Source organism: Euprymna scolopes, chromosome 10 (assembly GCF_053919585.1).
Source record: "Euprymna scolopes isolate OS-2025 chromosome 10, ASM5391958v1, whole genome shotgun sequence".
Classification (NCBI taxonomy): Eukaryota; Metazoa; Mollusca; class Cephalopoda; order Sepiida; family Sepiolidae; genus Euprymna; species Euprymna scolopes.
In genome coordinates, this window is record NC_136491.1 from 70,138,531 (window position 1) to 70,154,412 (window position 15,882).

The 15,882-nt window shown below is 32.1% G+C and overlaps 1 protein-coding gene across 7 annotated transcripts in view; it reads left to right on the forward strand.

The window, feature by feature from the left end:
• LOC145286085 (dynein intermediate chain 2, ciliary-like) overlaps positions 1 to 15,882 on the forward strand; it is a 96,667-nt gene that overhangs the window by 32,588 nt on the left and 48,197 nt on the right. For all 7 annotated transcript variants that reach the window (XM_080134763.1, XM_080134758.1, XM_080134759.1 and 4 more), the window contains 2 exons: positions 2,429 to 2,520; positions 10,225 to 10,338. In XM_080134763.1, the coding sequence (XP_079990889.1) occupies positions 2,429 to 2,520; positions 10,225 to 10,338 (206 nt within the window). The remainder of the gene's footprint in view (positions 1 to 2,428; positions 2,521 to 10,224; positions 10,339 to 15,882) is intronic.

The following is a 15,882-nucleotide window of genomic DNA, read 5'->3' on the forward strand; positions in this document are numbered from 1 at the left end:
ATTCAATGTAACATGTTTATTCAGCTCGAAAACCATACAGTGTTTACCGATGTATTGGAACATTCAAGATGGCGTCTGATTCTCTCTTTAACACGGTAAGTTTGGGAAAAGATGTTATAAATAAAAAACCGGATAAAATACTGTTAAAAACTCGCTCAATATATATTATCGTGACATAGGTTGACATATATTCGGCGGGTTTTTAATAGTATTTTGTATAGTTTTTTATTTATAACACCTTTTTCCAAACTTATGGTGTTAAAGAGGGTGTGAGACGCCATCTTGAATTTTCGAATACATCGGTAAACACTGTACGTTTTTCGAGCTGAGTAAACATGTTACATTGAATAAAAACACAAAAAATATATCCAGTTTGGCAGAAAAGTAACTTATCTTGCCTTTGATAACATTTATTTGTTATATATTTGTTTTTTTGACAACTTTTTCGAATCTATGTGTACAGTAATACAAACCCGAATAATCCATTATAAACAAAAAAAAATATCACCAGTAATACTATTTAATCCATAGCTGGAGAAACTGAAGGAAAAAATTTCATAGGAGTATGAAATTCCCAAGCGGTCCTCAGTCGCATGTATATCTTCAAGCTAGCCCAGTTGCTAGAGCACAAGACAGTTACTAGCGAGGCTAGTTTTGTGAACATAAAAAAGTATTTCATACTAACAAACATATGCATGCTCTGGATGCATATATTTTCCCGTCTCTTATAATAAGCTTTCCAAACAGTAGGAGTGGCGACACTCATAATCAATCTTAACAACATGATAATTATTCTAATTTGCTGATAAATGAATGAACTCAGTGGAGAATATCCACATTTTAAATGTTTTATCAGCAGGAAAATATGAAAGCCATGTGAACAATAAATTTTGCATAATGAAGAATATGTCGTAAATAGTCACTTTACTTTAATTTTTTTTTCTTTTAATAATGTTTCACCAAAATCCATTCAAGAATAAGGGTCAATGGGATGAAATGATTTTTAGTTAAGAGATGAAGAACCTTAGGAGAGGATTGAGAATGATTGCTAGGGTGGACCACGCTCGAATATACATGGAGACAGTAGTAGTAGTAGTAGTAGTAGTAGTAGTAGTAGTAGATCTTCATTGGTCAGGGTCCACGATGGGTGATGCATCCTTAGCCTAGTTGTTATGTCTGTCTGCTTGTCTGAAGCAACGTCACTTATGGCTGAAGAAATCAGTGAGAAAGTAGCAGTCTCTGTCACAAAGATCACAAAAGATGTGGTTCCTGCACTCTTGGCATTGGTGCTCTCCTATCTGCATGTATGCTTTTTAGCAGCAACGTCCATTAGTTTCTTCTCTCCTGCTTTCGGGTATTGGCTCAAGGTTCCTTTCCAGTTTGAGCTGTAATCTGTGAGACTCCCCCAAGAACCAATGACAGTCAGCTTTAAAAAGTCGACAATATTGTTAAGTAATAAAAATACCTTTTATCTTAATTGAAGAGGAAAAAGATTTAAGAGGTTCAAGACAGACAGTAAACTTGACAAAATATATGCTGCACTTCATAGCAAGTTTCATGTTGGGTCGATGAGTTGGAGAATCAGCCACAGATCGTCCACTCAGCATGACTCCTAAAATCAACTCATTGTTTGAAGTTGGAAATATCTGTATGGACATGCTTTGCAAAAAACTTGCGCGTCATACTTATAAAAGACTAGCCTGGGTGGCCAGCGTTACCCGGGTGTTTGGAGGTGTGTGTTGAGCAAAAAAAAAAAAAGTAGTAGTAGGCAGGCAGGCTCGAACCAGTACAGTGAAGGAGGAAAAAAATGTGAAAAAAAACCCTGACGTCTTTGCTGTTGCGGCTATCGCCAAACTGGAAGTGGCAAAGGTTTAAGTTAAGGCTAGTCAATCGAAGAGAGGGGATGACTTTCGAAAAAAGCGACCCCTGCTTGTAGAAAATGCCCAATTGAGGGTGAAGGAATTAATGTTTTTCGCCAATTTTTCAAGGGTCAAGCTTCACAACGATACTGATCTTGTGAAAATCCGTCGCCTGTGTCGAAAGTTTTACGCAGATATACATACATCCATACATACATATATGTATATATACATACATCCATACATACATACATGTATATATACATACATACATACATTTAAACAGACAGGTGAGATTTATATTATAGATTATTATGGAAAGATTTGAAAATTTACTCATCAGATAATGTGTGGTCATGTGTGAAATTGATTTGGGGGAGGGGGTAATCTATGCTCTTACAGTGTTCTTGTTTTCATCAAAAGACCAAATGTTGGGTAACATTTTCTTTTATTTATTCATGTATAGAATATTATATACGATCTTTATAAAAATGTATTCCTTTTCTCCATGAGTAGATTGATTTATTCATGTTAACATTCGTGAAAACCTTGTGATCTTCCTTCAACAGTTGTCAACGATGTAATAATTGAGGATGATGATAAGGCAATCACAGAATGCACTGAAAGTTTGGAGGGGGAATATGCCCGGGACAAAACCGAGGTAGGTCTTTCTTTCTTTCGCCGTTTAAAAAAAAAGTGATTAATCACTTTTTTTTTGTATAGCATAACATATAAATACTGATCTTACACAAGTAATTGAGCACTTTATGAAAATCCGGTGTTTATAAAATAGTGCTTAACAACAAGAACAGCTGTATTATCATATATATTTTTTTAGTTATACAAACATTATTGGATACATATGTGCATATATGTTTCAGTTATGATTTCTTTCAAAATCCAGCATTATCGGGACTCTAGTCTCAACTGGTTACAAATGCGAATGTACAGAGTTCTTTTTTCCAAATTTGTTTTTTATGAAATAGCAAAGGATTTCTCCTCCTCTCATTCCTCTAATTCCGATGAATTAATGTAAGGGAGAAATTCTATGCGATTTTGGTAAAGAATTCAATTATTTTTTTCATATATAAGTCTATCTATAATTTTATGGATTAAGGGAAAATATTCTCAAGATCAGGATTGAGGGCAGGAGAGAAATGATATGAGAATGATACAATCGATGTGTAATATGAGCATTAAAAACAGACACATCTGATGACCTCACAGGTAGATTATGTGTACAGAACAGGAAACTTTGATGGTATGGCCACATTGAAAAAATATATGAAAGTTCTTAGATTAGAGATGTAGAACAATTGAGTTAGCAGACTCAGTTTACTATGGAAGAAGTGATAAGGATATACTTGAGAGGAAGAAGGATAAATAAAGACCTGGCCATATATAGGTTAGTTTTTTTGTTTTTTTTTAAAGTTTTTTTTATTTATTCCATTTTCACCCCAAACAAGGCACGGTGCCACTTTGATATAGAGGACTACTATCGGGGACATAAGTTGCAGGGGTACTATGTAGGGAGTTTAGCAGCGAGATGTCTGTTCACATTACACTTGAACTTCTGCATGTCAGTACAGTTGGGTAAGCAGGAACCCAGAAGTGAGTTCCAAAGTCTAGCAGTTCTCAGGAAGAAACTATTAGAAAAGAAGACTTTCGTATATCTCTACTGTGAAGGGGTGGGATTTTGTTGCTTGTCAGCTTTGTTGGGGATATTTATGTCAAAGAGGTACAAGGGCTTCTAGTTCGTTGGACCATTCACCATTAAAATACTTGTAGAACAGGCAGAGGGATGCAACATTTCGTTGATGGGACAGAGGTTGAAGCTTTGATGACAGTTAAGAAGTCAATTTCTTAAAGCCGTTCAACACATGCCAACATGTAAAATAGACGTTAAACCAAATATGATAATAATGATGATTGAAATGGTATGATTTGATTTCTTCTTGTTGTGACAAAATGTGGCACCAGGCTAAAAGGTGAGAAAATTAACCACTTTGAAGGACCAATTTGGTTGGATACAAAAATAGCCAAAAACAGTCAACATTCCTCTGTAACACCAAAGAGAGGCAGCGTCAGACCATTAGGGTCGATGTGACGCTTTTATTTAACCTTAATATTTTATTCCGGGCAATATCGGGTAATTGAAAGATAGATGTTAAGATCTTATTCCGGACAACACCGGTTAACTAAAAGATATATGTTAATATTTTTGTCCCGGCCGACATCAAAAAAGAAAGATCTTGCTGAATTTCAATTCTGCCAAAGTATTTTTTTTCCTTTCTTTCTTCAAAGCATAATTCGATTGTTGATATTTTTTCTCTGCTTTGAAGTCGCATAGACGCATTGGTCAGGTTCAAAGAGTGAGCCGACCGTTTCAAGGACACAATTCATTTGTCAGCTGGAACAACAACAGATAGATTATGTTTTCGCTTTGAACTAAAAACTACATTTGTTGGTGTCACAAAATATATTTGTGACAAGATCAAAACAAAGATAAATAATTTCTTTGGAATTAAAATTTCACACATGCATTTGTCGGCTTCAAAGAATGTTTTTCGAATCAAATATTAAATGATTTGGTATGACTCTGATAAAACCATTTGAACCCAAAATAACATTCCTAATGTTTTCATTCTCAAACCGAATCGCAGTTTTGAAATTTAGATCAAGAGATTTTTGCCACCCGACAATTTTCAATAACATATTTTGTCGAGATGTTAACAGAATAATAAATTGTTCATTTTATTTGATAATGACAAGTGTCACATCTAAGGGCAGAATTCATGAAGCATTTTTTTTTTTTTTGGACGCAGTTTTTTTACTTATGCGGTTATCGCGTATTACGCAGTTTGGAAATTATCCAATGAGAGAAAACTGGTTATTTTCCATCGGGCGTTTTTGATTGATCGGGGAGGAGTTAGAATTATTCTTGGATTGTGGGAGGTGGCCAATTTCTGTCACCAGTCAAATTATCCAATGAGAGAGAATCAGACGATTTGGTTATCGAGCATTCTGATTGGTCGGGAAGGAATGGGGAATTGTTGCCCCGCCCAGTGCTCTACTATATAAAGACCGAGAGAGTCAGAGCAAAACAGAACAGAAGAGGAGACCAAGAGAAGAGGAGCAAAACAGAGCGAGTCCGAGAGTCAGGCCACCTCACCTCTCCTCTCTCTCTCCTCCCTCGCCTATTGCCCGTTAACTAAAAAGGGTTAAATTAATAGACCTGTGAATTCCAGCAAGGGGAAGCCCCCCTCGCCTATTGCCCGATAACTAAAAAGGGTTAAATTAATGGACTTGTGAAGCCCCACTTAGAAGTTTAAATGCTTGCTTACAAATTCATACTCCAAACTGTACATGTGTTTGTATATATTTCTTTTATGGTTTTCTTTTAATACATTCCATATAACCTAATCTCCGGAGTCTTTGTTATTCAAAATTTTCGATTTGCTGATGTGCTGATGTTTTCGTTATTATTTTTTTTTTTACTTGTGAAACTGCTTCCGTCAACGAGCACCCGGTATCTCCAAAGATGAAATTTCTAGACGATCACAGAAGATCCGGCCTTGTGGACATTGCAGCAAAGACGATTCCACCAACGCACTGAAGAAGGGCCTACTGGGTGACGCGACGTACCGGCGCGGTTTCATACCTCAGTATAAGCATTTCTGGAAATTGGCTATAACATTTTCTCCCAAAGTAGAAGATAATGCCTGAGAAGGAAAACGTCTTAGAACCAATCCAAAAACTATCAATCATTCTGACAAAGGAAGTGTGTCTGCTCATTAGTAAGACGGGCCATATTTGGCAGAAAGATGAAACAATGTATTCTCGATTGGTAAAGGGAAAAAAAACGCAAAGTAGTCGTTCTAAATACCAATATTGGAACAGTATGCAAAATATTTGTTTTGTCATCTGTTCGTATTTAAGTAGGTTGAATATATTATGCCATAGTCTACAACAATTCCTCAGAGAATTGTTCTTGATTTCTTCATGTGTAGAGAGAAAGAAAAAGAGAGAACAAAACCTATTCATTATTCACTAATCATAATTATCCTAAATGAACTTTAGATCAATGGCTTCTTGTTTCTAGTTGTAACTATAAGTGGCAATTGAAACTATTTGTAATGGAAGTCAGTAATTACGACTGCTTTGGGACAATTAAGAAATTATTTGGTTCTACTCAACTTTATCATCTTGCATGTAATAATCATTTGTACAAGAACAATATACTACCAGCATTTATCATTAGGCTTTTATAGTTAAAACGGCCTAAATAATCTATAATTATTCTCCATCTCACCAGAACACTATCCTAGTCTAATCATGCAAAACTAGCAGTTGCAATGGGGATACAGGTGTAGAATAGAAGTATAGATTTAAAATAAAATATAGATTTAAATAAGATATAAATATAAGATATAGATTTGAAATAAGATATATATTTAAAATAAGGTATAAATTTAAATAAAATATAGATTTAAAATAAAATATAGATTTAAATAAGATATAAATATAAGATAGAGATTTGAAATAAGATATATATGTAAAATAAGGTATAAATTTAAAATGAGATATAGATTTAAAATAAAATATAGATTTAAATAAGATATAAATATAAGATATAGATTTGAAATAAGATATATATTTAAAATAAGGTATAAATTTAAATAAGATATAGATTTAAAATAAAATATAGATTTAAATAAGCTATAAATATAAGATATAGATTTGAAATAAGATATATATTTAAAATAAGGTATAAATTTAAAATAAGATATAGATTTAAAATGAAATATAGATTTAAATAAGATATAAATATAAGATATAGATTTGAAATAAGATATATATTTAAAATAAGGTATAAATTTAAATAAGATATAGATTTAAAATAAAATATAGATTTAAATAAGATATAAATATAAGATATAGATTTGAAATAAGATATATATTTAAAATAAGGTATAAATTTAAATAAGATATAGATTTAAAATAAAATATAGATTTAAATAAGATATAAATATAAGATATAGATTTGAAATAAGATATATATTTAAAATAAGGTATAAATTTAAATAAGATATAGATTTAAAATAAAATATAGATTTAAATAAGATATAAATATAAGATATAGATTTGAAATAAGATATATATTTAAAATAAGGTATAAATTTAAAATAAGATATAGATTTAAAATGAAATATAGATTTAAATAAGCTATAAATATAAGATATAGATTTGAAATAAGATATATATTTAAAATAAGGTATAAATTTAAAATAAGATATAGATTTAAAATGAAATATAGATTTAAATAAGATATAAATATAAGATATAGATTTGAAATAAGATATATATTTAAAATAAGGTATAAATTTAAATAAGATATAGATTTAAAATAAAATATAGATTTAAATAAGATATAAATATAAGATATAGATTTGAAATAAGATATATATTTAAAATAAGGTATAAATTTAAATAAGATATAGATTTAAAATAAAATATAGATTTAAATAAGATATAAATATAAGATATAGATTTGAAATAAGATATATATTTAAAATAAGGTATAAATTTAAATAAGATATAGATTTAAAATGAAATATAGATTTAAATAAGATATAAATATAAGATATAGATTTGAAATAGGATATATATTTAAAATAAGGTATAAATTTAAATAAGATATAGATTTAAAATAAAATATAGATTTAAATAAGATATAAATATAAGATATAGATTTGAAGTAAGATATATATTAAAAATAAGGTATAAATTTAAAATAAGATATAGATTTAAAATAAAATATAGATTTAAATAAGATATTAATATAAGATATAGATTTGAAATAAGATATATATTTAAAATAAGGTATAAATTTAAATAAGATATAGATTTAAAATAAGATATAGTTTTAAAAAAGATATAAATTTAAAATAAGATATAGATTTAAAATAAGATATAGATTTTAAAGAAGATATAAATTTAATACACCATATAGATTTAAAAACCTACAGATTTAAAATAAGATATAAAATTAAAAAAGATTATAAGTTTTAAAATAAAATAAAGATTTGAAATAAGATATATATATATACTGCTGATAAAAAATTTTAGACCACTTAAAAATCTTTTAAAAAGAACGTTTTTAAGGATAGATTTTAAACTCTTCCGACCAATGCTACAATGTAAAAGGCTATGGAAACGAAAAGCTACATTCTAAAGATTTATTTTTAAAATTTACATTTTTATTAAATTAGGCTTTTTACACATGATCAAAATTATAAGACCAGAGACAAAAATTCTATTAAATTGTACAAAAAGTGTATGAAAAGTGTATGAAAACATTCAACAATCAAACACACCAATGGCAGTCTCACCTGCAGAAACGATGTTTGCGTTGAAAGTGAGATCCATTTTTGACAAGTTCTTACCCAAACAGTCAAGGCCACTAGTAACCACTTATGTACCCAGTAAACGTTTCATACCATGTGAAAGAGTGTTTTTCAAAAGTTATAAAAACAACGCACGATTCTGGGAGGTAGGCACAATTACTAAGAGAGTTGGTGACATGGTATATATCAACCAAGGACTAACATATACCCATAAACGTCACCAGAACCAACTAAGAAGATGTCGATCAGTTGAAACCAGCGACAGTCCACCATTGGAAGATGAGCCGATAAACACTGTCTTTGAAACTTTTGATCTTGAACCTCCGCAACCAACACCTGAACTATGGCGGTTGTTCCGTAAGAGAAAGGTTACCGAGCCATTAATGGTAAACCCGAAAAGGAAGAGGTACTGACAACTTTTACGAACAAAAATCTTGGGAGACGCCCCTCCATGGGATTAATGGACGATCTCATGACGTCACTTCCTCTGATGACGTCACTTCCGGTATCGAGTACTGGTGCCCGGCAGTCAGTTTGCATGCGACTAAGCAGGTCATGCGTAAACGCCCCACCGTTGAGGAATGGTATTGCTCAACTCATTTTGCCTGTAATCTATGTTCGTTTCCTAAAAATCCTGTGCTCCTTTTGTTTATTACCATTTAATCCCATAACATTAATATAAAATATAGATTTAAAATATGATATAGATTTAAATAACATATGAATTTAAATAAGATATAGATTTAATATAAGATATAAATTTAAATAACAGATAAATTTAAATACGATATAGATTTAATATAAGATATAGATATAAATAATATATAAATCTTAATAAGATATAAATTTAAATAAATTTAAAATAAGATATAAATTTAAAATATAATATAGATTTAATATAACATATATATTTAAATAAGATATAGATTTAAATGGCATACAGAGTTAATATAAGATATAGATTTAAACAAGATATGAATTTACTATAAAATATAGATATAAATAAGATTATAGATTTAATATAAGATATAGATTTAAATAGTATATAGATTTGAAATAACATATAAATAAGATATAGATTTAAAATAAGATTTAGATTTAACATAAGATACCGATTAAAATAAGTCATAGATTATAAAAAGTTAGATATTTAATATGAGATATAGATTAAAATAAGATGTAGATTTAAGTAAGTTATAAATTTAATATAAGATATAGATTTAAATAAATGATAATGTAGCAGTATTTAGATGTGAGTGTATAAAAATATTGTTAAAGACTGGATTTTTCATTCCAATGTCGGTTCTTCCTGGTCAGATATTCACGACAAAAATTTGGATATGTTTTTAATTATATTTCATACAAAGCTTTCTTTTTCGATCAGGAAATAAAATGCCTGCCTGTCACTCTGTTTTGATGAGGCTTCATTCCTTAATAAAACTAGTAAAATAGTAATGACTTACCCTACCAGTAACCCTAAATCCATCCCAAGATTTAGTTAATGGTAGGATAATTCTTTTTTTTTTTTTTTTTTTAGCTATATTTTCATCCTGTGAAATAATTGATCACCTTTTTTTGTGTTTTTTATATCAACTTAAGGATAAATTCAGAGATACTCAGAAGAAATCTTACAACTAGTTTTCATACTAAATATGTGTGAGTGTTTGTTTTATTTCTCGGCTATCAACTATACTGCAATTTTACCAGAGACCTGATATCTATGAAGTCTGCTATCCTTTTGAATTTTAACAATTTGTTAATAACAAAAGTATGCCATTATTGCCCTTTTAACAAAACATAAACAACTAAGTACAACAAATAAAAAATAAAAAATAAAAATAAAATAAAAAAAAATAAAAAAAAATAATAATAGCATAATATAAACCCATCATCATCTTTTTTTCAAATGTTTTCTTTCTTCCAACTGCAGTTATTGATTTATTTCATTGTTCTTCCAGATCCAGTCGGAACAAGCGTCCGAAGACATATCTCCATCAGCTGGTGAAGGAAAACTGACCAATCAGTTTAATTTCAGTGAACGAGCATCTCAGACATACAATAATCCTATGAGGGTATGTAAAAGAGGCTGAGAAAATCTAAGAGGATGAGCTCAACGTTTGTTAGTAACTGAAAATGACAAGATGGCTTATCATCTTGTCATGTTCAGTGAAGATTACATTATCGTGCTTGTCTTTTCTGAATAAGCATTGTCTGCTAGCTTTGTAGAAAGATTAAATTTGGAGTTGCATCAGATGAGAAAGAAAGAAAACTCAGATTTTAAAATAGACATTTAATAAGAAAATACGGATCTATTACAAAGGGAGATTTGATATCTGTCTGCCTGAAGCCAAACTTATACTATTACTTCTATTAAATTATACTTTCTTATAGTTTTCTTTTTCTTTTACTGATCTTCACTTCAAGCAAGGCATATCGCCACTTGGATGTAAGGGGCTACTAATTGGGACCATGCCTATAAAAGATTAAGTGTTGGTTTACGTTGTATTTGAACTTCTGCATATCAGTACAGTTTAGAAAGCAGGTAGCAGGAAGGAAATTACAAAGTCTAGCTGTTCTAGGGAAGAAGTTATTTGAGTAGAAATTTTTCTGACATTTAGGGACCTCAGTAGTAAAGAGGTGTGAGTTTGTTGCTGAGCAGGTTTGTCGGGGATATGTATGTCAAATGCAATAAGTTCCTCAGAGAACATCTTCAGAGAACATCCCATTAAAATACTTGTAAAAGAGGCATAGGGATGCAACATTGCAGCGATGAGACAGGAGTTGTAGCCTAGTTGACAAAGTGGGACCTATTAGATTGGAGAACCTGTAGTGCTCAATTCAGAGAGTGGATAGTGTAGTATCTCTTCTGTTTTTATGAGACCATCCTCCTAGATATTACTTCCATCCTTTTTTGGGGGGGAGTATATGTTCGTTCATCAAAAAACTCTTTCTAGACATTACCTTCTCCTTTGTGTATGAGGTACTGTATTATGTTCTGTTGGTATGTGACCATCTTCCCAAACATTATTTGGGAGTACCTGTTCTGTTGGCATGAGACCGTCTTCTGGTGATGGGGCGGGGTAGCATATGTCAACAATAAATTATCACAATCTGCTGTTCATTAGTAAACTCAGCACTTATATATACTAGCAAAACTAGCCGACCAGAGGAGCAGGGATGTTATTGCTGTTGTATAGTCATCTATATATACTTGTGTCTTGCATGCGTGTGGGCTCCTGTATCGTCTATATAATGTGTTCATATATTTACAAGTATATATCAATGTTTTTATTTTCTGTTTGACATGTGATATATTGGATTGTCTCTAAGATGTTGAGTGTATATATATTTGAAGTGTATATGTGATCGTCTAGTAATGAGTGTATAAACAAAACATATAACATTTATGATAGACGGTCTTTAAAATAATAGGGGATAGATACAGTTCTCTTTTGTAGGGGTTAACATCGGCCAATAGGGAAACATACCTTATCCATCCAGGCTGACCTTAATTTGAAGGATCCTTGGAAAAGCTGCAAATGAAGATTCATACTACCTGAAGTCTCGGTTGTATTTACAGCAACTTTACTTACTGGTGTTTCCCCATTAGAAAGCTGCATGCTGATCTTAGATTTTGACATCTTAACTATCAACATTTTCCCCTGCACATAGCCATTATGGTCAGTGGACCGCCTCTCTCTCTCTCTCTCTCTCTCTCTCTCTCTCTCTCTCTCTCTCTCTCTCTTTCTCTCTGACTGCCGACTGTGTTTACCAATTCTGACTGCCGACCCTGACTACCAACTCTGACTAATTTCTATGTCTCTCTCCAAAACACCATCTCCCCCTTTAAATGATGTCATCAACACGTATCACCACATGATCATCGTCTGATCTCTGTCACGTAGTTATCCTCCTTTATTTTCACTTATGAAATTCCTTTTCACAAATTAAAATTCATAGGAACTATTTTAATATGAATATTTTCTCAACTTAAATAACTTTTTCGCTTTGATAACATTCTTTCTGTTATCGAAATGTGCTGTTTTCCGGTATTTTCCGGGAGCCAATAACATAATTGCTAGCAATTCTAAATGTTGATTTGAAAATCATTTTTATGCAAAAAATAAAATAAATCATTCAGTTTATATGACATTTTATATACCTTCTTCAGTATATGAAAAGATTAAGAAAAAAAAGATGTTTTCCCATCAAAATCAGCATTATAAATAAGGAAAGATAGTTGATAAGAGAAAAGAAAAGAGAGAAGGAAAAGAGAGAAAAGGGAGAATTAATTTCTGATAACGTCCTAGTAATTTTTTTTAAGTGTCTTAAATTTTGAATCTGGATATGTATTGTCACATACTGAGAATTTCACAGAAATAGGATTTCTTTGATTTAAATGTTTTTTTTTATTTAGGAAAGAGATACAAGGGGCGTGCAATAAGTAATGCCCCTGACCCACTTCCCATAGCCATAGAGCAACGAAACTTGGCAAAGTTATTAGTCGTTTCCTACATAGGAACCACACAGAGTTATGCATTTCTCCCATCGTTTGATGCAGCTCTGGAGACCGTTTTTGTAGAACACCCCAAGTTGGCCCTCCAACCACGACGTGACTTCAGAAATCAAGGCTGCATCATCTGGGAAACGCTTTCCTTTCAAAAACAACTTCATGGGTGGGAAGAGGTGAAAGTCAGAGGGTGCAAGGTCAGGAGAGTAGGGAGGATGGGGAGGATTTCATAACCACACGCCCGTGCTTCTGATCTGGCGACATGCAAGTTGTGGACCAGAGTGTTGTCCTGCAGGAGGAGGGTACCTTTGCTGATCTGGCCCTGCCTCTTGGTTTTGATAGCTTCCCTCAATTTCCTCAAAAGTGAAGCATAATAGGCTCCTGTAATTGTGGTACACTTTGCCAGGAAATCTGTCATCACTACTCCGTCCTGGTCCCAGAAGACTGTGAGTATGACCTTGCCAGTGGAGGGCTGCACCCTTGCCTCCTTTGGAGGTGGTGAGTTCAAGTGATTCCACTGCATTGACTGGGCTTTGGTCTTTGGATCATAGTAATGGACCCAGGTTTCATCCTGTGTAATCAGTCTTTTGAAAAACTTTGACTCATCTTCTTGGCACATCTCCAAATTCATCCTCGAGCACTCGATGCGTTCTCACTTCTGGAATGGTGTGAGTAACCTGGGAATCAGTCTGGCAGACACCTTATGCATATGTAAATGGTCATGAATGATAGTTTCAACAGGTCCTGTACTAATGTTGACATCTTGGGCTATTTGGCGAATAGTAATGTGCCGATCTTCCAAAATGGCAGCCTCAACTTGACGGACAGATGTCTCATCAATGGCAGAAGGGGGGGGCGACCAGGTCTGGGAGCTGTTTCCACAGACTTCCGGCCATGTTTGAATTCACGATGCCAGCGTTTTACAAGGTCGTATGATGGGGCATTATCACCATAAGTTTCTTTCATTTCATCAAAAGTCTCCTGTAGTGTGCGTCCTTTCAAATACAAAAACTGGATCACTGCTCGACATTCAACAGGCTCTATTTCACACCTGACTCAGTTCAAACACCTGTAAAACAGAAACCACAATTAGTTCAGAGCTGTAATTTGCCACATAACCCGTAGAGATATAAATCATTGCACATGCAAAATTTCAGCAAGATCAGACAACTGGAAGTTTGTCAGGGGCATTACTTATTGCACGCCCCTCGTATTTTCAATTTGTCAACAAGATATCAAATTACCCTGAAATACCAATCTTCTGTTTTGAATTTCTTTATGCAAAACACGTCATCGCCAGCCCATAACAGAATGTTAAAATTACGATCAAACAGAGGGAAGAGCATAGGTTGTTTATTGACAAGAGGAAGTGAAATAAACTAAATATTGGAAAAAGGAAAATTAATATTTAAATTGAGAGATTTATGAAAATATTTGGTGCTCATTTAAAAAAGATTTAATTTGAAGAAAATTATGCATCGTGCAAATAAAAAAATAAATAAATAGATTTCTCTCTATATAAAGTTAGGTACTACAATAATTTTTAAATACCCAGTGTCTCACCTTTTCAGGAATCATCAGTGCAGGGTGTTACGATTACAGCCGGTTGGGAAATTTGAACCCGATCAAGAATCTATCTCTTACTCTATTACCATGGAACAAATCACACGGCCAATTTTAATGGCGGGAAATATTGTTGAAATTTAAACACTTATTATTAAATATCAAGACGTCCGTCCACAGTGATTTAATGATTATAACATTATGATCTATGCATGTGAGCTTAAGTGGCCGACTTTTATTTCAACTTTGAAGTGCTCAACAATAAGAGAACTAAGTTCTTAAAGGAGCTGACATAATTATTACTATAATAATTTTTAAATACCCACAGACACTAGTGTTTTATCCTTTTGGGAATCATCAGTGCAAGGTGTCACGATTACAGTTGGTCAGGAGATTCGAACACAGCCACAAAGTCATCTTTTACTCCATTAGCAAGGAACTAACCACACAGCCAACTTTAACTATGAGAATATCGTTGAAATTTAAACATTTATTATTAAATATCGAGACGTTCGTCCATAGTGATCTCATCATTATAGCACCATGATCTGTGCATGCAAGCTCTTAGATTCAGCCACTCTGATGAGTCGTAGACGACGAAACACGTGTCAGTGGATAATTATATTTTAAAAACAATATATATATATATATATATATATATATATATATATATATATATATATATATATTGAATGAAAGATGATGAATAAAAGTTATATATAACTTTATTATATCATCAGAACAACAAGAAAGAGTTAGAAGAAAAATTAATTTCTTAAAAATTGATTTTTTTTACTATTACCTACATATATATTACTCGTCTTATTCACCCTTATATATTGTACCTATTTTTAATTATTTTTTTTATCATATTATCCTATTCCTTCATTCTTATTTCATATCTAAATGTTATTAAGCCAGTTTTTCTATATTTGCATATTCTGGCCCTTCTCCTCTTCTGATGGGAAGCATTTAGCTTCGAAATACCATGGCCTAAAGAGGATTTTTTCTTTATTTTTTCTTTTACATTTCCTTATAGTTCTGATGAGACTATAAAGTTATATATAACTTTTATTCCTCATTTTTTTTATTTAATATTATTGTTTGCTTCTCTTAATAGTGTTGAGCTTTTCTTACCTTGATAAACTTTGTTTGTTAAAGATTTACTCTTTGATAACATAATTATATATATGTGTGTGTGTGTGTGTGTGTGTGTGTGTGTGTGTGTGTGTGTGTGTGTGTGTGTGTGTGTGTGTGCAAAATTCCATCCTAAACTAATAAACCGACCATTATTAATTATAGGATACATATTCTAGGCAACACAGTAAGTGACGTAGGCACAATATTTGTTTGGTGTAGAGTGTGGTTCCTAATACTTAAGAAAATATGAAAATACAAAAAGTTTAATAGAGAAAAGAATTGCTCTACCTCAAATTTTCTTCTCGCAACAGCTATTTATCATTGATTTCTTGCTGATAGTGGCTTTCTCTGGAAATTGAGTGGCAATAAGTATCCTCACAATTCTAGAACTCTCTGTACTCTT